The sequence below is a fragment of the Rhinolophus sinicus genome, chromosome 17 (assembly GCF_057876585.1).
Source record: "Rhinolophus sinicus isolate RSI-liver-muscle chromosome 17, RSI-T2T, whole genome shotgun sequence".
Lineage (NCBI taxonomy): Eukaryota > Metazoa > Chordata > Mammalia > Chiroptera > Rhinolophidae > Rhinolophus > Rhinolophus sinicus.
This window is the reverse complement of record NC_142517.1, coordinates 135,312,369-135,333,970: the sequence shown is the minus strand read 5'-3', so window position 1 is coordinate 135,333,970 and position 21,602 is coordinate 135,312,369. Positions and strand designations below refer to the sequence as shown.

Sequence of the window (21,602 nt, the reverse complement as noted above, 5' to 3'; positions counted from 1 at the left end):
AAGGTTTTTCAATTTATATGATGACAGTTTTTCCTTTGATATACCTATTATGTCATTGAATCTAGGTTTCTCTTTTGATAAGCAGCTTCAGATGATTTAAAAAATAAACATGTTTTACAGAAACAAACTATATTTCTAGGGGTATATTCTTCAGACAGATCCTACAGACCTTTTGAAGATTTAAAAAATCTCAGTTACCCTCTCTGAGGACCTTCTAGTACAGATTAAGTATATTTATTTGCATGTGTTCCAAAGTTTACCGTCATGTTCATATTTGATGTTTTCTCATGGCTATTGATTAGCCTTTTAAAATCACTGAGTAGTTTCAGTTGCATCAAAACTACTATTAAGTCTACTGCTTTAGTGATTCATCTCTAGAGCTACAGAAATCTGATTCAGAAATTATTCCAATAAATGTATACCAGTTAATTCTTCAGGGTTATTAAAACCTAAGTGTATGATAATAACAAAATGAAAAATCTTAGGATGTGAAAATATTTATATTAATGAGCTTTATAAATATGTACTTCTAAACATACTTATATTTATGAATTTAAAACATATATCTCCAATTTCTTGAATTCATAATAAAATATTTTCATTTTCAACTCTATTTTGTAAACCTGGGTATAAACATACTCAAGAACATTCAGGGATTAAACTGATGTATTTACCAGGAGAGAAGATATTCTATATTGAGGTGGCTAGGTGACAGGCATCACATGCAAATATAGGTTAACATAGTAACTTTAAATACTTTTTGTGTGTGAATCTTAAAACTATTAATCCTAAAATATTCAATCTTAATATAAAAAATATAAGCTGTACCAAGTAGATCTATTTCCTATTGCCTTATACTAGTGTAACTGGGTATAAGTAGTATATTGAAATAATTCTGTCGTGAGGATAATTTAACTGTACTAGGCACAACTCTTTGAAGACAACTTATAATTTTCATTGTGAAATTATTTAAATCATTCATTCATTCATTCATTCATTCAATGTTTATAAATTTTGTTTTTAGTTCTAGGCATCATGATAGGCACTAAAGATAAAAAACTCACTGACACACCACCTTCCCTCTATGCACTTGCACTCCAGAAACAAAGATGTTCCATAGTAGAGTCTGGGTAACTTTGACCAAACTCTCTAACTTCCCAGCTCTCTATGATAACTGCTTTACACAGCCTAAGTTAGACTCTAGAAACTGCAGGATGTTCGGTGGATGAGAAAGTTTTGACATTGTGGATAAATTTGAAGTTAGGTACACTCAGTATGAATGCACTCTCTCCTTCCAAAAATAAATTAATTTCCTAAGAAAGAGCAGAATAATACTGATTTTAAGAAATCAAGGTTAAGGAAAATAATAGTTTAGTCTATTGAAGACAGGAGTAAAGTCACTAGTGTAAATGCAATTCCTTTACAATTGCTAGTGATGGCTAACAAATCAGATTCTTCAGTTTCTTTGGAGCCAAAGCAAAGAGAGAAATATGATCGGTTACAATTTTATATTTTCCCTATATAGCTTTTTCTGGCACTGAGCCCTGAAAGAAATTTCTCCCATGGGTCCTTGTGTAAAGAGGTCGCTTTGTGATGTACTGCTTTCAGATACTATATCCTGGGAAGTATAACAGCATGTTTCCTATGGCTACTTATTGTAGCATCCTTCATTTAAACCAAAGGCACAATGCCAAACCTCAGTTCAGCAAGCGATTCAGAGAGGGCAAGAAGACAGTGGTCTGAAAATGCAGATAGCTCTCTAATGATTTGGCTTGATTAAGAGATATAATTTAGAAAACTTAGAGGGACAGATAATGTTCCTAAAGGGAATTATTCATAAATGTATTTGTTAATTCAGTTCTTGATGAAAATTCGGCAACAGAAAGTTTGGAGTTATATTTTGTACCATAAATCTGTAGTAAAGATATTCTTCATTGCTGATTAGAGGTGGAATTTTGTGCTTTTAGCATAGTCAACTAAGCAGAAGGTAAAATAAACCACTTTGGGAAATTAAGTGGTCTAAACCAGAATTTATTTATGCTAGAAAGATGCATGAAGATGGCTTAAGAAGTCCCTGTAGAATAACCAACTTTCTCTCATTAAAAACAAAACAAAACAAAAAGTGAAAGGTGAATAGACTTTCACCCTGAACATATTACACCATAGAATATGACTGTAATAGTTAAATCATTTGATTATTTTTCCATACTGATAAAAGGCAATCACCCACTGTGGTTATTGAAAAAAAAAATTGAAAACTTCCTCCTTGAAATGTCTAATTTTATGCCCTGTGTTTTTTCTGGTAAACCTTCCAGACTCTATTAGCAAAACATACCAATAAGTCAATAAATCATCTGGTATATTCTATAGGCTGGTTATTTCTACTTGATTAAAACTAGTCTGGTAAATTAATTCCTCTCTCTGGCTTGGGGCTATTTATAATTGAGAATATTTGGGTTATGTTTAATTCTTTATCAATGAACTTAAACGCATGTAATTCTATTCAATCATCTCCCTTCCTCCCTCCCTTCCTTCTTTCTTTTCTATCATCCTTTATTATTTTTTTCATCTTAGGTTATTTTTTTTTTTTTAATAGGAGAGAGAATTTTGTGTTTTTTTTCACTTCATTCTCTGAGAGAGATCTCAGAGACAGTGTATGGTACTGGATGACTGAGTGTATATGTTTCCACATACCCTTTTTCACAAGTAGTTGTGGATCACAGAAAACCACCATGGAGCCACAAAGTTATCATTACCCATGCACTTTGAGCCTACTGAGCATGCAATTAATTAATTAGATATGTACTAAGAACCCTTGGCAATCAAAACATACATGGAATGGGAATTCTGAGAACCATAAACATCACTCTAATATGTGAAACTGTCCATAAAATACAATAAAACTAACCTACAGTGACACACTATGCCATTGGCTTAGTTCACTTGCTTGTTGAATGATTTATCTCTCTATGGTAGCCCCTAAATGAGCCCAATTCACTTCCATATATCAGTGAAATTACTAATTGTTGAAATTCTTCTACCTTTAGATTTACTTGAAAAGAGTTGAAACTTCTGATATAGATCTGTAATTGCCTAAAGTAAATTTTACTGAAAGTAGAGGAGATATTATAAATTTCATCAGTTAAATTAGTATGCCAAATTAATATAACATATTCAGACTTTCTCAGGCTAAATGGTGTAATAAGAGGGCAGATACTCAATCTGGAAATAGAAACTTTTTAAAAATTTCCAGAATGTCCACTTACTATTATATCTAAGGATTTGTTTCTTAACAAGGATTATTTTCCTTATCCATAAAATGGAACTCAGTGTCACAAGATTGTTGTGATAATCAACAGATATTCCTATTAAGTGCCTATAAAAGTATATTATTTCATAGAGAGTTAAAACAGCCTATGTGTATTTCCCATTAGCTTGACCTTATATTTTAAGACAAAAATCTGAGTTTGCAACATATATTTCCCCCTTCAAATCCAATACCAGGTGAATATTACAATTTAAGTGGCACTGTTATGTTTAAGATGTATAATTTAATTGCAGGTCTATCGATAGACTATGTGGAAAACAAGCTTTATTGGATCAGTTCGGGAAATGGAACCATAAATAGATGCAACCTAGATGGCGGTAATTTAGAAGTAATAGAGTCAATGAAAGAAGAATTAACAAAAGCTACAGCCCTAACCATCATGGGTAAGTGTAATGGTTCTATAGCTAGGATTCTTCGTATTGATTGGGGATTGATTAATTATGACCTGTTAAAAGCTGAGAAGACATACTGCTCCATTAATACAAGAAGCACATTTAAATTGCACATCTCTATGAGTTTTTGTTTTGTTTGCTTGTTTCTTTCTTATTCTTTTTTTCTTAACATTAACAAACAGATTTGTAAGACTATCAAGATCAGGGACTTAGTGTTGTTAGCAATACTAACTTTACTGTTATTGATTCTTGGCTTACTGTGACTTGTTTTATTTTATGATTATTCTCTGTGTTCTACTGCAGTGCTCTAAAGTGTGAGGGCCTTGTGTTTTTGTCACAATAACAAATCTGGCTTATCTCTGCTTATAAAGGATAGCTTGATACACTCAGATAATCGGAGAGACAAGGCCACAGGGTTCATTGACCAATGATAGAAATTATTCTCCCACAAATAATTGTTTTTCAATACAAGCATGCCTCAGAGACATTGCAGGTTCAGTTCCAGACCACTGTGATAAAGTGAATATTGCAACAGAGAGTCATACTAATTTTTTGGTTTCTCAGTGTGTATAAAAGTTATGTTTATACTATACTGTAGTTTGTTAAGTGTTTAACAGCATTATGGCTGAAACAACAATTGCATGCCATAATTAAAGAATGCTTTGTTGCTAAAAAAGGTAACTGTCATCTGTAACTGTCATTCAACAGTCATAATCATTTTGCTGGTGGAGGATCTCGCCTCGATATTGGTAGCTGCTGGCTGATAAGGTTGCTGAAGTTTAGGGTGACTGTGGCAATTTTATAAAATGAGACTACAATGAATTTTGCCACATCAATTGACTCTTCCTGTCACAAGTGACATCTCTGTAGTATGTGATGCTGTTTGATAGCATTCCACCCACATTAGAGCTTTATTCAACATTGGAGTCTATCCGCTCAAACCCTGCCACTGCTTTATTAACAATATTTATATAATATTCCAAGTCCTTTGTTATCATTTTGACAGTCTTCACAGCAGCTTCTTCACTAACAGTATATTCAGCGAATGATAAGGCTGTTTCACTTTCTTATCATTTATATGTTCACTAAAAGAGTAGCACTTTGAATTTTCTGCAAGAAGATTTCCTTTTCATTCTCAACTTGGCTAACTGTTTGGTGCAAGATGTGGATCTTTTGGATGTCTTGGCTTTTAACATCTCTTCGTGACTAAGCTTAGTCATTTCTAGCTTTCGATTTAAAGTTGAAGATGTTTGACTCTTCCTTCCACTTGAACACTTTGAGGCCATTGTAGCATTATTAATTGGCGTAATTTCAATAATGTTGTGTCTCAGGGAACAGGGAGGCCTGAGGAGAGGGAGAGAGGTGGGGAAAGGGCCTGTGAGTGGAGCCGTCAGAACACATGCAACATTTATCAATTAAGTTCAGTCTGACACGGACGCATTTCCTAATTTCTCAAAACAATTATACCATAACAAATATATAATAGTGAAAAAGTTTGAAATATTTCGAGAGTTACCGAAATGTGATGCAGAGACATGAAGTGAGCAAATGCTGTTTGAAAAAATGAATTTGATAGACTTGTTAGATGCAGGGTGCCACAAACCTTCAACTTGTAAAAACGTAGTTATCTGTTAAGTATAATAAAGCAAAGCAGAATAAAATGGGGTATGCCTATATTTAGGAAGGGGAATTTTACTGAATTGAGCCAATTTTTGTTCCTTTCCTTCAAGCTTCTGGAAAACAAGGTACCAGGCAAGTAAGACAATTAGAAAGCAAAGAGGGAGGTATGACTTTCCATAGAACAAATAATCAACTTTTACTGTATTGGTATTAGAAGCTGATTTTTCAATTGTGTATTTTAATTTTAAAAGATAGTTTGAGTTTAAAAAGATGTTAGAGGACATATCATAAAGAAACATTGATGAGAATTGCTGAATCTTTACTTCGTGAATGGCTGGCTCTGCGATGAAGTTCATGGTCAGTCACAGCATAAGGATTAGATATTCCACACAGAATCTGAGTAGTTATATTTGGTTACAGGGAATCAGAAAACTGATTTCATATTTACAGTTCTGTATATCATGAGGTATTCAGGATACACTATAAAAAGATGTACTGTTCATGAAAAGCCAATTTGAATAAATTTTAACAATTTATATAGGTAATGAATTAGGTCTTTTAATTCAATATCCTACAGTCTTTCAGCTTTTTCACCATTTCACAGATTTAATGTGAGTTTTGTGGTATTATTTTTGTTAATGACTGTTTATGAGTGTATGAAATTTATAAATAAATAGTCATTAATTGAGAAAGATTTGAAAATTAATTTTCTAGACAAAAACTATGTTTTTATCTCCTTTGATTCCAATTAGGTTAAAAATACCTGATTAAAGTAAATGAGGTTGAGATACTGCAAATTATTATTTAAAACAGGATGAGTCCAGGATATAAGGAAAAAAATATATATTAAATTTAGTTTAACATGCATTTAGAATCTTTTATTTGCAGATATACTATGCCTGACTTTGGAATATTAATATAAATGTGGACAATAGTCTCACAAAAACATACATTTCTGTGAGGGAGAGAAAAAAGGACATAGTTTCAACGAATCACTAAGTGCTAAGTTTGTCTCTATTTCACTTTCTATAGCTGAGAAATACAGATATTAAATATATTTGCCTATATCACAAACTTGTGAGAATAGCAAGGAAATGTATACGAGTTTGGACAGTTAAGTTCACAAACTTGTAACAACGATGATGTTAACTTTTTTTGATATCAGAGGGATTATTCATTATGAATTTGTACCAACTGGACAAACAGTTAACCAAGTTTATTATTTGGAAATGCTGAAAAGGCTGTGTGAAAAAGTTAGATCTGAACTTTCCGCCAACAATTCATGGCTCTTGGGTTACCACAATGCTCCAGCTCACACGGGACTGTCTGTAAGGGAGTTCTTAGCCAGTAAACAAATAACTGTATTGGAACACCCTCCCTACTCACCTGATCTGGCCCCCAATGACTTCTTTCTTTACCAGAAGATAAAGGAACTAAAAAAAGGAAGACATTTTGACGAGATTCAGGACATCAAGGGTAATATGACGACAGCGCTGATGGCCATTCCAGAAAAAGAGTTCCAAAATTTCTCTGAAGGGTGGACTGGGTGCTAGTGTTGGTGCATAGCTTCCCAAGGGGAGTACTTCGAAGTGTCTGTAGTGATATTCAGCAATGAGGCATGTAGCACTTTTTCTAGGATGAGTTCGCGAACTTCATTGTCTGACCCCGTATAAACGCATTTTTGATTTTTAAATGTGTTTTATACAGACATCAAAGATGGAGTTTGATATCACTTAATTCAATCCTTAAAACATTCTCTAATTTTACCAAATTGGGCATTGTCAGGTGTCTAACATGATACTGATTCAGGTGTCTTAGTGGCTTTCTTTTGCTGCAGTGTTATTCCTAATTTTCTATCTTCCTGCTATCACTTTCACCATTTTTTTTCTAATTGTTTCTTATAAGTAGTGTTTTATTTTTGTTTGTTTTTTAAATAGTTTTTATTCAGATGAGGAATTTAAACTTGTAAAAAAAATTGTGTTTATTTATTTATTTTTTTTTCCAATTTTCTTTCTATCCTTTGGGCAATTCATGTGTTTTTTGTAGAGCATTGTCTTGCCATTCTTCTCATTGTGTGTGTTCAGGAGCTATATCTCTATAGATAGCTTTAAAGGCTTGTTCCTTACAAGTAGGTTATTTTAGAGCAGGGATTTATTTACAATTGTCTTATAAGGCAATAAGAAAACAAACAAAAATATTATTTCGTAATACTCAACCTTGCCAAATTAACAAGAGAAGTTTATTTTATGTGCATTTGTACATATTTTAAATCACTTGAACGAATATAAAGTTTAAATTTTGAAAGTGGTTAGTTAGGTAAGCCACAACAATCCCCAAATCACTACTCACATTTTGTTTTCAAAAACTGAATTCCAATATATTTTATGAAATCAACCGAAAGTAGCACATGACATGACCAATGAACCCAATCAATTAGAGGAAACTTGTTAAAAATCTGTCATAACATTTTAGGGAACATCATTGACTTTTTAGTGAAAAATAGTGTGTGTGTGTGTGTGTGTGTGTGTGTGTACTAAAAATAATTGCCTTATAGAAAAACATGAGGCTTTAGAAAGGTTTATTTCTGCTAACATGATTGCTAACATGATCCTGGCATAAGTAGGAAGTTAATACTGAACTCACAGAATTCAATGCTATGAACCCAGGCTCAAAAAATGGAGCAGTGTTTCATATGAGAAAATAAGTAAATAAATAAAAAAGTCAGTTTGTTCCAAATAAAATATAAGAGAGAAACTTCGGGTGAAATCATAATGCCTATATTGCGTTAGCACTGTGAATCAGATATAGCATCAGTGCTGCATGGGAACAAAATCTTGTGTTAATTATAATAATTTTGCCAAAAGAATGACTGTAGATGTGTACCACTTGTCACCATAATTTGATTAATCCTGAAAGATAAAAATAAATATAATAAAACCTATGAATGACTCTACTATCAATATATTAACTGGATGTGTCAAAATACATTTAACAGTTTAAGGGGTGAACACTTGAATGACAACTCCACAGACAAGCAAGGAGGCAACATCTACTTTATAAGGTTTCCTAGCTTAGTTCTGAACTTGCCCTTTTGTTCAGATCCTCCCTTCTTCTTTCAGAAACTCTCAGCAATTTTTCTTTGGGGATGGAATCAAGGGTAATGACCTGCTTCCTGCTGAGGCTGAATATTATAGTCATATAAAAAAGGCTATAAAAAAGTAAAACAGAAAAACCTTACTACTATCCAGGGTATTACTGACAAATACAGTTACAAATGTTTAAAGGAAAAGCTGCCTACAGTGATACTGAATTTGCACATTCAGGGCACAAATAATTGTGCTATGAGTTAACCAGTTATTTACTAGTGTATGTCAACTCCTCAGAGAGATTACCTAGGTGATGATAATTCACTGAAAGTTGGAGTGTCACTAAAATTAAGAGTGATATTCCTAAAACTGAGTCAAACATTTATTTGGAAACTGTTTACAAATTTGTAAATCTCAAAGATTGTAAACTGTAACCACTTTGGGTTCCCAGTTTTACCTGGGATAATATACATAAAATAAACCGTAAAGAACTTTGAAAAATTAAAATTAGATAAAGCAGAAGGGATTTGATAATACCTAGATTAAAATAAAGCAATTATTTGATGCTTCAACCAAGTCCAAGACCCCAAGACCAAGGTTACCGCATCTGGATTTCACAAACTTTTTTCAGAAAGTAGATCTTGATTTCCCACCCTTAGAATGTGGACTGGACTTAGTGACTCACTTCTAATGAATAAAATAAAGCAGATGTGATAATATATGACTTTGGAGATGATCCCATAAAAAGCATGAGCCTTCCTCCTTCTCCTGTCTCTTGGACTACTCATCGGGGTAAAGCCAGCTAAAATATTATGAGGTCACCTAAGCATCCCAAGGAGAAGTCCAGGTAGCAAGGGACTGATACCTTCAGCTATCATCCATGTGAGTATATGATCTCAAAAGCAAAACCTCCAGCTCTAGTTAAGATTTCACATGACTTCATCCCAAGCCAACCATTTCCAGCAAACATCCGAGAGGCTCCAAAGCAGAATGACCTGCATAGCTTCCCCCAGATCTCTGACTTCCAGAAACTATGTGAAACAATAAATGTTTATTGTTTTAAGATGCTAAGTTTTCGGGGTAATTTGTCACATAGTAGTAGATAAATAGTTCCTATGTCATCTCATTCACAGAGTACTCATTCATTTGTGAAGAGATTTAAAAATGCAAATACTTATTAATCAGGCAGGTTTTGAAAGGTAAAGTGTGTCAAGTATAATAAAATCGAATAGCTTCCGAGTGATTGTAAGTAACAACTGAGTCTAGGCTTCAGTTTCTAGACTCTCTTGGGAGTGGCAGGAACTGTGATAACCCTGGAGAGAGCTATCGCCCCATCAGAAGTAGAATGCTCTCAGCACCATTTATTTTGGTCAGAAGGAATATTAACCAGTTGTACCACATCTTTCATTTTAAAAGAGAAGCAAGAAATCCAGATTTTTATTCAAAATCTCACCATTTTTAAATATTAGCAAGTAATCATATTAAAAAATATAACATGCAGACTGTAAAATATTTTATAGGCTAACTGTGAAGAGTAGCATTATACCAGCTAAGCAAACAAACAAATAAACAAATGCAAAAAACAATCCTCTGTGTGCTTTATCCGGCACGGAGGATACCAGTTAGTTGCCACCTATGGTTTGATCACCATTTATCTTGGTAACGTTGAATTATTGAAAGAATATGGTGAAGTTAGAGAGGCTAACGCCTAGCTGTACCATTAGAGGGATTTGATTAAAAAAATAATAATAATCACGTGGCAGAGCTGGCATACCTTGTAGAGGAGATAGGGCCTTTCTCCCAGAGGACAGGACATAAAATTCCCCACCAAAATTTTCTGGTTTTAATTGACCGGGCCTTGTATTCTGCCTGAGGTATATATAGAGAAGGAATGTGTAAATGTGAGGTTCAAATATTGACAGAGATGTAAGTTCTACGTGTAGAGCTTACACCTTTACAGCAATGAAGACCCGACTCCATTCATTCATTCAACAAATATTTATTAATACTCACTATATGCCAGGTGCTGCTCTGCATGGTGGTGGCATCATTAAGCTTTCAGAGAAGCACGGGAAGCAAACAATAAGGGCGGTACGTTAAAAACATATGGAGTGATAACTGCTAAGGTCAGAAAAAAAAAAGACAACACAGTGAAAAAAGATAAGGGAGTCCATGAAGCAGGGATATAGGGTAGAAATGAAATTTTAGATTTTAAACTGAGTGGCCAAGGAGAGTCTTACTAAGATAGTGACTTCTGAATGAAAAACTGAAGTAAAGTGATGGAGGGAAGAATAAAGGAATGCCATATGAACAAACAAGAACTGCATTAGTTGTTCATTTATTTTTCAGTTTTTATGTTACGTTTTTAAATGCTTTATTTTCAGAAATACACACACACACACACACACACATACACACACACATTAAATTCTTCCTAATTAAAAAAAAGTGACCTTGTCAGTTGTTTTTTTTCCTAACTGTAAGAGCTAACAAAAATATAGTTTCTGCTTTCAAATAAAATAGGTAATAGAATATTATGAAATAATGATACTCTAAAATATTTTCATATATATATATATATATATATATATATATATATATATATATATCAAAATAAATCTTTTCAAGTGATTCTGTTAATTTACCTAGTCAGGCATCTTTTAAGGTCCAATACAGTATTGTCTGTGTTTTACCTTTTCTCTAGTAAGTCAAGGAATTAAGTTCATTTTATCAAAACTGACTACACATTGTATACAATGACTGTTTGATGAAGAATCTTAACACATTTTGCTAAGGACAGAATGTTTGTGTTCCCCCAAATCATATGCTGAAACCCTAATATGATGGTTTTTGAAGGTGAGGCCTTAGGAGGTAATTAGATCATGACTGTAGAACCCCCATGGATTAATGTCCTTCTAACTTGCTGGAAGAGACCAGCAAGTTAGCCTCTCTCTCTGCCATATGAGGATATAACAAGAAAGTGCTGGCATCCTAATCTTTGACTTCAAGTCTCCAAAACTGTGTGAAATAGATTTCTGTTGTTTAAGCCACCCAATCTATGGTATCTCTGTTACAGCAGCCCAAACTAAGATATCTTTCCAGTTACTAGATGTAAACTGACTAGACCGTAACTTTGAACATTGAATTCTTTCTAATTTAAAAAAAAAAAAAAAAGTGACCTTGTCAGTTTTTTTTTTTTTTTTTCCTAACTATAAGAGCTAGCAAAAATATAGTTTCTGCTTTCAAATAGAATAGGTAATAGCTCAAAAATACATCCACTACCTATTCTTCTTAGATATTTTTTCTCAATATTTAACAATTCTTTTTAAGGGACTATTATTTCATAACTATACTTCAGTTCATGAAATAATGATACTCTAAAACATTTTCTTACATGATTTTCAGGTGGTTAGTGCTATAAAATAGTGTACGGTTAGCTATGCTATGTTTAACTATCGATTGCCTAGTTTTCAAATATAGTTATTTTGTTTGTTTTTATTCATCTTTTCCTCATAACTTTGGTATATTCCTGATCATTAATGCCTGCAGGAGACAGTGAGATAAACACAAGATAATCAAGTTGCCATTCAATTTTAAGTGCCTTTGTGAGAAGGAGGAGGTTAAAACTATTGACTAAAATTAGAGCTTGTGGGTTATTTATGTGTTATATTTAACACACTGTTTCTTTTCACTGTCGGCAGCTGCAGGTTGAGAGCAGATTGTGTATATTGTGTTCATATTGAAGAGCGAGTTAGAAAAATCGATTTATAGAGCTGAGAGAAAATCTACAAATAAAACAAATGTACTGGCAGAAATAGGTTTATTGGTAGTTGGAGAAAATTAAGATGGAATTCAGGAACTAGCAGGATGATGACTTATCTGTATTTTGTACTGGGGCAGGAAAGACCTGGGGCAAATGGACTGTAGATTTAAAATAGAAGTAAGGATGTGGGGATCATTCAAGCAACCTTGAAGAAGTCTGTATGACTATGTAGAAAATTTGTGGCATTTAAGGATTTAGCGATCATCTTATTTAATCACAGGTGGTCATGGTATAGTCCTTTAAAATGTGTCATGTAATAACTTGTCAAGTTTTGCTAGAGCAGGATTTTGTGCCCTGGGAAGTACAAGGGTTTTGAGTTTGAATTTAAACCTCTACACTACACTCATACTTTATGAGCTATTTATTCATTGTTTTCTGCTAATCCACTGCATACACAGTTACTCTCATTGAAATTCAATTGTGCATCTACCTTTTTGCTGTTTTATGGTACTATATGATCTTTGGAAATTATATTGTTCATATTTGTAGATAGGTGTTCCAAAGTTAACATGGCATGTTATTCCTGAATGTCAAGAGATACGTACAACACACACGCACACACACACACAATCTGCTCTCAACTTGCAGCTGCTGACAGTGAAAAGAAACAGTGTGTTAAATATAACACATAAATAACCCACAAGCTCTAATTTTAGTCAATAGTTTTAACCTCCTATATGTGTGTGTGTATATGTATATGTATATATGTATACACACATGTACACACACAACTAGTTTGGACAATTACATTCTCAAACTCATCCTATAAAAAGTGCTGCATACCTCATTGGTGAATATCACTACAGTCATCTTCGAAGTACACCCCTTTGGAAGCTATGCACTGATGCCAGCGCCTAGTCCATCTTTGAAAGCAATTTTGGAACTCTTTCTAGAATGGCCATCAGAGCTGTCGTCATATTACCCTTGATGTCCTGAATGGCATCAAAAAGTCTTCCTTTCAATATTTCCTTTTCCTTTGGGTAAAGAAAGAAGTCATTGGGGGCCAGATCAGGTGAGTAAGGAGGGTGTTCCAGTACAGTTATTTGTTTACTGGCTTAAAGCTCCCTCAGGGACAGTGCTGTGTGAGCTGGTGCATTGTCATGATGCAAGAGCCATGAATTATTGGCAAAAAGTTCAGATCATCTAACTTTTTCACGCAGCCTTTTCAGCACTTCCAAATAGTAAACTTGATTAACTGTTTCTCCGATTGGTACAAATTCACAATGAATAATCCCTATGATATAAAATGTTAGCAACATTGTTGCAACAAGTTGGCAAATTTAATTGTCAGAACTGGTAGATTCCTGCTAACCACTAACCAACTGTGGATCTGGGAGAATTACTGAACTCTAGCCCTTAATGTTCTATTTTTCAAAAATATGAGTCTTGACCATATGAGCTACAATGTCCTAAAAACCTTTCAAGATTTTATCACTAATGGGTTGATCCAAGGGTGTAGGAAATAGTTTAAAATAACTGTTATCTAAGTTGAAGCAATAAAGGAGAAACAAAAAGTATGAATAAAAATAAAGTTCACTTGTGAAGTTATGCTAATCAGAGTTCATAATAATACATTTTAGAAGTTAGGCAAAATTATTCAATTTTGACTTTTAGTTAAGAATTTGGTGGATGTCTACAAATAGATTTGCTTAAATACTTGTCTTAAGAATAAGTTGGTACTTTTGGTAAATATCGAAGTAGCTATCTCCAACATCCATGTAATCAGAATGACTTGCAAAAATTGGCTAACTTCTTTTAAAAATAAAAGAAACTTTGAGTCATAAATAAAGGCAAAAATGTTCTTTAATTATGCACTTTCTATAAATGATTAAGGTCTCTCAGCTGAAATTTCCTGTGTTACTAATTGTAGTTTAAATATACTATTGATCTGTTTCAAGTGGTCATTTTCCAGAATAGGCTTAATATGTAAATGTTAGAAGGTTATTGAATTTTGGCGGCTGTTAGAATCCATTGTGGAGGAAAAAAAGACATGCTCTTTGTGCGTTTTTCATCTCCTATCATGGACAAACTCAGCCCTAGAATGAATAAAAAGTTGGCTTCTTTTGATTTGGTTATGCACATATTTGTTTTAAATAATTGTTAATAAGATTATTGTTTAACTTTTAGAACACCCTTGAAAAGCTTTAACAATGGTAAACCATAAGGGCATTTGTTCATTACTTTTCATAGGCTCACTTCACAAATTTGAAATCATAATAGCTGCTATGGAGATTTCCAGTGTGTGGATAGTTTGTCATGGGAAAGCCAGAACTGTCAGACTAAAATGCTTCCAGAACCATCAGAAATGCAGAGGAGGCCATATTAATTGCTTAAGAATGAATACAGTGTTAATATTGTTGGGCATTAAATGTTCCTAATGTTACCACTAGAGTTTCTACAACAAAGCACTTATAATTGTCTAGGCTCTCTACTGACTGAAAGAAACTAGAACAGCAAGAAATTGTTGTTTATCTCCAGTAACACTTAAGCTCTCTCAACTAATTTCTCCATGATATACTTTTCTTCATTTGTATATGTATTCTTTACAGCAAAATATGATTTCATGACTGAAGTTAGGATTTATTAAAAAAAAAAAAATAAAAACATCTAAAACTTAATTTGTATACTTGTTATGAATCCTCAGATATATAATATACTTATCAATAATGATACAGATTTGAAAAATATGTGTGCAATAAGCAACCCGGTATAACTGACATGCAGAAATCATAAAGGCCCTTTTTTTCTACTTCCTAAGATAAATTATTATGACAAGTTGTCATGGCATCTATGACACGTTATAAATGATAGCAAGCGACAGGGTGTGAACCTGCTGCATTTAGTCTTGTTAAGATTCTTAGAGCACTTGCAGATTTACTCTGAAATCTAGTCTGAAAGGATCCTATATGCTTGTTTTATGACAGGCAGAGAGCCTGACAACTTAGAAGTTCTTAACTTAAGTAGTCCACCTTAAGGAAACATTTCCTCTGTTTTGTACAATGCAAGTCCACTTTACATGTTGTTATTACCATAGACTCAAAGAGTCTGCTTGCCTGCGTGCATCCAGGCCAAAATAAATAAATAAATAAAAATAAAAAAGACACAAGCAGTACCTCGCAGCGAAGAAAGTAAAGGTTTATTTAGGGAGTTGACACCAAGCCCAGAGACACAGGTGAGCCAATGCTCTCAAACACCTGACTTCCCAATGGTCTCTAGTAGCTAGGTTATATAAAGGAAGAATCATTAGTCTTGGTTACTATGGGAGTTAGAGTTGTGGGCTCTGCTGACTGGTCGGGGCTAAGGCAGGGTGCAGTGGATCATGGCTGCCGGTCCTGGTGTCAGTCATGGCATGGTTCTGTTGGGTTTCCAGGGGATAAGGTCCTTTGATTCTTTCTGCTTTCATGAGTCTGGAGCTGGAAAATAACTGACGCCAAGATATTATCTTTGATTAAAACTTTAGTCCCGTTTGCGATTTGGTTATTGTATCTTGGTCATGGTTGATAGACCTGAAGATTTATTATTAAGTGAGTCTGACACTTACCAACACCTAATGTCCTAAGGGCTTAATGATCAAAAGGAGTGGACATAGGTATGTGTACAGGAAGGAGGATCTGGAAGAAAGAATGCATAGGAGTTACAGTTCTACCAGGCTAAACAAAGCTGGCTTGGATTAACATAGAATGCATACTAAAGACATGAAGTTCACGTGCAGTTATATTGTCAAATGTAGGTTTCTTGTTGTTAAATCAAAGCTTACTAAATATTTTTCTTCCTTTGATTGTAAAAAGAGCCTGAAACTGAGTTTCAATTCTTTGGATTGCCAGTTTTTTCTTTTATATCTGATAGGTCTCCCCTTTGATTCATTGCTGTTTGTTCTGCTTTCCTTTCACCAGTTTAGTTAGGTACTTAACTTTTCATATGGACTACTGCAACAGCCCATTACATTCTTTTTACTCTATAGGTCTGGTCTCCAAACTATCAAGACCTGCTATGTTCTGACCTGCTGTGGCAATCCCTACCTAGCCATGATATTTCAGAGCTGAAATAAGTACTTACAACTTACTCTAAAATGCTCATTTTTTTCACCTACTTTTCATTCATCAAACGTTGTTTGTCACAGCATTCCTAGTTTCATCTTATAGATAGTGAAACTTAGGGTCAATATTTGTTAAAAACCAAAGCATTATTAGTCCCACCTTACAGGTAAAGAAACTTAAAGTCAATAAGATCTGTGAAAACCTAGTCCTCTGAGACTCAAGCTCAGAGATCCTGAGTCCAGTTCAGTTTTCACTATTAGGAAAAGCCTTTCCTGTCATAACTCTACTTTTCGTTTGTGCCTCCTCTACCCCCACTTCAGTCAGTCAGGTGCAATACATCCAAGTAACCTGTTCTCCTCTATCTGATATGCCCGCTTATTTTTATTTGTCTTGCTGTTCCTTGTTCCTTGACTGCTTTCCATATTAGGTGAAATACCTAATAGGTGAAATGCCCTAATAGGTGAAATATCACCCTTCAAGGCCTGCTTCAACTTTATCTCAGTGTGATTTGAGATTTTTCCTCTCCTCTGAGCTCCTTTGTATCTTCCTGATAGTGGAATACATTTTGTCTTCAATAATGTGTAAATATATCTCTCTTGTCCATAATTTGGGATCACGTTTTATTCATATATGTATCATTCATGACACACAGAAAGGTGTTTTGCACTTATTACATTTCAATAAGTGATAGTGGAATGTATGGATAAGTAAAACAATCACCATCTGCACACAAAAATATTTGCCATAGCATTCAAAATATATTTTCACAGCAGGAACATGTTTATGTAGAATGATCACAGCCATAAATACACTGTAGAAGTTAAAAGCAATCAGCCCTCATGTCCCTGGGTTTCGTATCCACAGATTCAGTCAACCGTAGATAAAAAAGAGAGAGAGAGAGAGAAAGAGACAGAGAGAGAGAGAGAGTTCCAAAAAGCAAAATTTGAATTTGCCACATGCTAAGTGCTATATTAAACCCACACCAAGTAAGTGATGTGTAGGCACACCCTGCTGTAGCCTATATGAAAATATAGGTTATATGCAAATACTACACCATTTTATATAAGGGACTTGTGCATCAGCTCATTTTAATATTGTTGCGAGCATCCTGGACCCAATCCCCCCATGGATACCATGGGAGAACTGTGTAGTAAACATTAAAATACAATAATTTAAAATATAAGCGTTTGAACTAAAAAGGGAAGAAAATTAATAATGAGATAAATGTGTAAAATATAATCAATTATCTTTGGCATATGTTGTATATACATATGTATGTAGATATGCAAGAAAGGGAGGGTTATTAGATTGTTTTTTTTCTCAAAGACACTAAACAGATTAATAGAAGAAGAAGAAAAATATACCGATAAACACACAAGTGCAAGAGTTCCAAAACAAAAGGGAAAAAAAACAAACGGTGTTTGGAAATTTTAGGCTCTAAAGTCTCTTTAATAATTGATTGTCTAAATAAATAAAACATTGTAATATTTAGTTTACAAATCTTAACTTATGCAATTCTCACAACAATCCGCTGAGTGAGATACTATTAACACTGGTTATTCGAGGTCCCGATTTAGGGTCAGCTAGCCTAAGTTAATTGCTCAGGGTTACACAGTTAATCAGCGATGTAGCAAGATCTCTAATCCATGATTCATAGACTTTGAAGCCTGTGTTTCTTCTGAAATTTGATCTGCAGATATAGTTACACTAAGATGTATATGTACTGAGATGTACTCATATACAAGAATATCCTTTGAAGTGGTTCTTGTATTTAGAAAAGTCGGGAAGAAAACCTACATGTCTATTATAAAGGACTCACCAAATGAATAATTGAATATTTGTACAGTGAAATACTAGTCAGCTATTAAAAATGAGGCAAATCTATATGTTGAGTTGAACTATTATCCAGAGTATATTTTAATTGGTATATCTGGGTTCAAAAAGCCTGTACAGACTGTTCTAATTTTTATCATCTGTATGCATTTCTTTAATTAAGAAAAAATAGATACATATTTTAAAATCATGTACTTTTATCCATTATGCTACACTGTTTATGTTCATAACTGATATTTATAGCCCATCTACTCTATAAATAAATTTATACGTATCAGTGCTAACAGACTCAGTAGCCATACAAAGGAGATAGTGTAACTGCAATATTACCATTGAAAACACAGTGTGGGTTTTCCAAGGTCAAAGCTGGGTCTCTAACATATTTCTAAATCCAAATTTAGAATTAGTTTCACTATGCCAGTGATTCTCAACCCAACGTCATTTTGTCTACCAGGGAATATTTGGCAATGTCTGAAGACGTTTTAAATTATCACAAGTGCTAGAGAGAGTTGTTATTGACATTCTAGTGCGCAAAAATAGGGATACTGGTAAACATCCTAAATAGTCTAGCCTCCTATAGGAAGGAACTATTATTATATGGCACAAAATGTTCATAGTGCCAAGGTTGAGAAACATGCTCTATACCAAAAAGATCCCTCTTTGCCCTCAGAGGCCAATCACCTGTATGAAGCCTGATATTGTGACTGTAGACCTATTATCGCAGAATTTTGGTTAAACTAGAAATCCTTTAAAAATAAATAAGAGTGAATACCTGTTGCTTATAGGTAGGAAATTGTCTTGGAAAGGAACATAGGGTGGCAGAGAAGGAGGGAAGATTTGTTTTTGTTTTGTTTCTTTTTTGTTTGTTTTCTTTCTTTTAAACGTAACAGTGAAAAAGAGTCAGGTTTGGCTGCTCTTATATTTATACTTATATACTATATCTTATAATATAGATTGTATACTTATCTGTGCCAATTTTGATTCATTGACTCATTCAACCATTTATTAAGTAAGTATTATGAGCCAGGCTCTATCTAGGTGTTAGGAACACAATGGGGCATAAGGCAGGTAACAATTACCTATCATGAAGGTACTGATATTTCTGGGTTTGGGCTGGCAGGTATCCGGGAACAGTGTATAAGCAAATAAGTAAAATAAAGTTTGTCAGATGGTGAAAATCACTAATTGAGAAAATTCAACCAGGGCATACCCATAGGGAGTGCAGAGTTGGGCTGGGAGGAAGGAGCGAGAAAAATTACAATATTAAGTATAAAGGTCAGGGTGATTGTCAGTTAGAAATGACAGATGAGGAAAAATTTGAAGTAAGGGAGTGAGTCATTCCTATATCTGGGGTAAGAACATATAAGGAAGAAAGAAGAGGAAATGCAAAGTGACTGACCATACTTTCAAACACCTTTGCTTTTAGAAGGAGAGCCTGAATTTTTGTTTCTTTTTTCTTTTTTTAATGCTGTGAACATCTAACTTACTTTCCCCCTTCATAGAACTATTACTATGCGTAAAATATACCTGACGTTTCATGTGGTTTTACTGTTGCCATTAAAATAATCTACTAACATAGAATATATAATTAATTCATGCATGTGAGCTAGAAGTGGTAATGTACAATAGCTTTACTTCTCTAAAGAAAGATTTTAGCTTTCATGTGTATGAAATTCCTAATGAAGATGAAATTAGTTTTGCCCCACGTGTTTTACTGTATTTCCAATCTTTATATACAATGTCACTATTAATGATTATGCATTTTAATAAGAAGGAAGATAAATTTCTAGTAAATGTGATTATTTCAAGCTATTATGGTTAATGTTTATACAAATAATAAACCATAAAATCAGTCATATGAAGAAAATGCTAATTATAGTCATTTAGAACAAACTTAACTTTGAAGAACTCCTCGTTTGTTGCTTTAATTTCAAATATTCTAAAATGAAAAGTTTGAATGAGTTATATGTTTATGGAATTGTATTAGGCCAGTTAAAATGATCTAGATTTAGAAAAAAAAATTACTTATTTTTTTAAAAATGCCCTTTTTGGGAGAATTATCTCTAGATATCAGATAATATATTTATTAAATATTACTCAGTAGAAAGCATTCATGAAACATGGAATATAATGCTTGAGAATGGTTCTTTTGATTAAGAGTCTTTAAAACAGATTAGAAAAATAATCTCAGTTCTATCTCAAATGTTAAAAAAATGCTAATTCTATTAGTTATGTGGATGATCATCAGTGTGATTATATTAGATGTTTATATAATTATTATTGTGTTTATACCAGAATTATTTGAGCATGTTTTACTTAAGAAAATACAACTAATGAAAGGCTGAGCAAATAATATATTTAAAAATATTCAAATGTTATCTTATTTACTTAAAAATCGTGTTTACAACCACTTTTCAGAAAAAGTTCTAGTGATGTAATTGTTATGTTGCATTTCTATCTGTAATTTAATGTAGATAACCAGTTATTTTAAATGCACTACAATTATGCTGTATATTTTACATGATTCTACTTTCAAACCATACTGTTCAAAAAGGGTTAAGTTACTTTGTAGTGTACACTGAGTTCAAAGAACTTCAGATATATCCACCTAAATTTTTTAAGCCATCAATCTTGTAATTGTCATAACACTATTCATTAAAGTAACAGTAATATATGAAATATGTCCAGGCAATTTGCCCAGCACTAAGTATAGTACATAGTTGTCTTCGCTAAGTACTCAAACCATCATTAATGAAAACTAATAGCCCATCAAAATTTACATTAAAAGTACTATGAGAAATCTCTGAAGGACTATATGTGAAACTATTCCAGCAATTTTTGTAACCTTAAATTGCCGTGTTCCAATATGTTGCTCTCCTTAATGCTAATTACCTAACAGAATGGGTAAATAGTACAGTTCCAAAGTACATCATAGTACTATTTTCCTAACCAGATTATAATTAGTGATCAGAGAATTGTCTCATTAACATAGATGGAATATTTAAATCATCTCAACTTTACCATACTTAGAAAAAGTAAATAGTGGTTCTTTCTCCTTGCAATGCACTCAAGGTTAACATTTCTGGAATCATTTTCAAGAAAAAAATAATTATATTGTTCATGTTTATGGCATTAGGAAAAACACATTTGAAAATGCATAATATTTTGAGTAGAGACATAATTGTTTTATATTGCCTTTGTCTCCCCTTTCATTTAAAAGGAAGAAATAGTAAAATGTTTAGAGCAGGAAAAGACATAGTATGTTTTAGATTTACTGTAGATTTTTGATTAATTTAATTACAACAGCATTTTAATTAGAGCTTGAGAATAAATCAAGAGGATCAAATAATGCATTGCAGAAAACTGCCCATATGCTGTAGGTTTTATCTCTTGCTGGACTGTAACAAATAATTTGGAATCATGTCTTGATGTGGTGAGTATATTTCCTTTAAACTGAAGTTAAACAATCAGACCTAAACCCTT

At 33.4% G+C, this 21,602-nt stretch overlaps 1 protein-coding gene across 4 annotated transcripts in view; it reads left to right on the top strand.

Moving 5' to 3' along the window:
- Positions 1–21,602, top strand: part of LRP1B (LDL receptor related protein 1B) — a 1,805,568-nt gene that overhangs the window by 1,223,602 nt on the left and 560,364 nt on the right. For all 4 annotated transcript variants that reach the window (XR_012497488.2, XM_074335779.2, XM_074335774.2 and 1 more), the window contains exon 32: positions 3,562–3,711. Coding sequence is in view for 3 of the 4 variants with exons in the window: in XM_074335779.2 (XP_074191880.2) it covers positions 3,562–3,711 (150 nt within the window). In the remaining variant the exon portion in view is untranslated. The remainder of the gene's footprint in view (positions 1–3,561; positions 3,712–21,602) is intronic.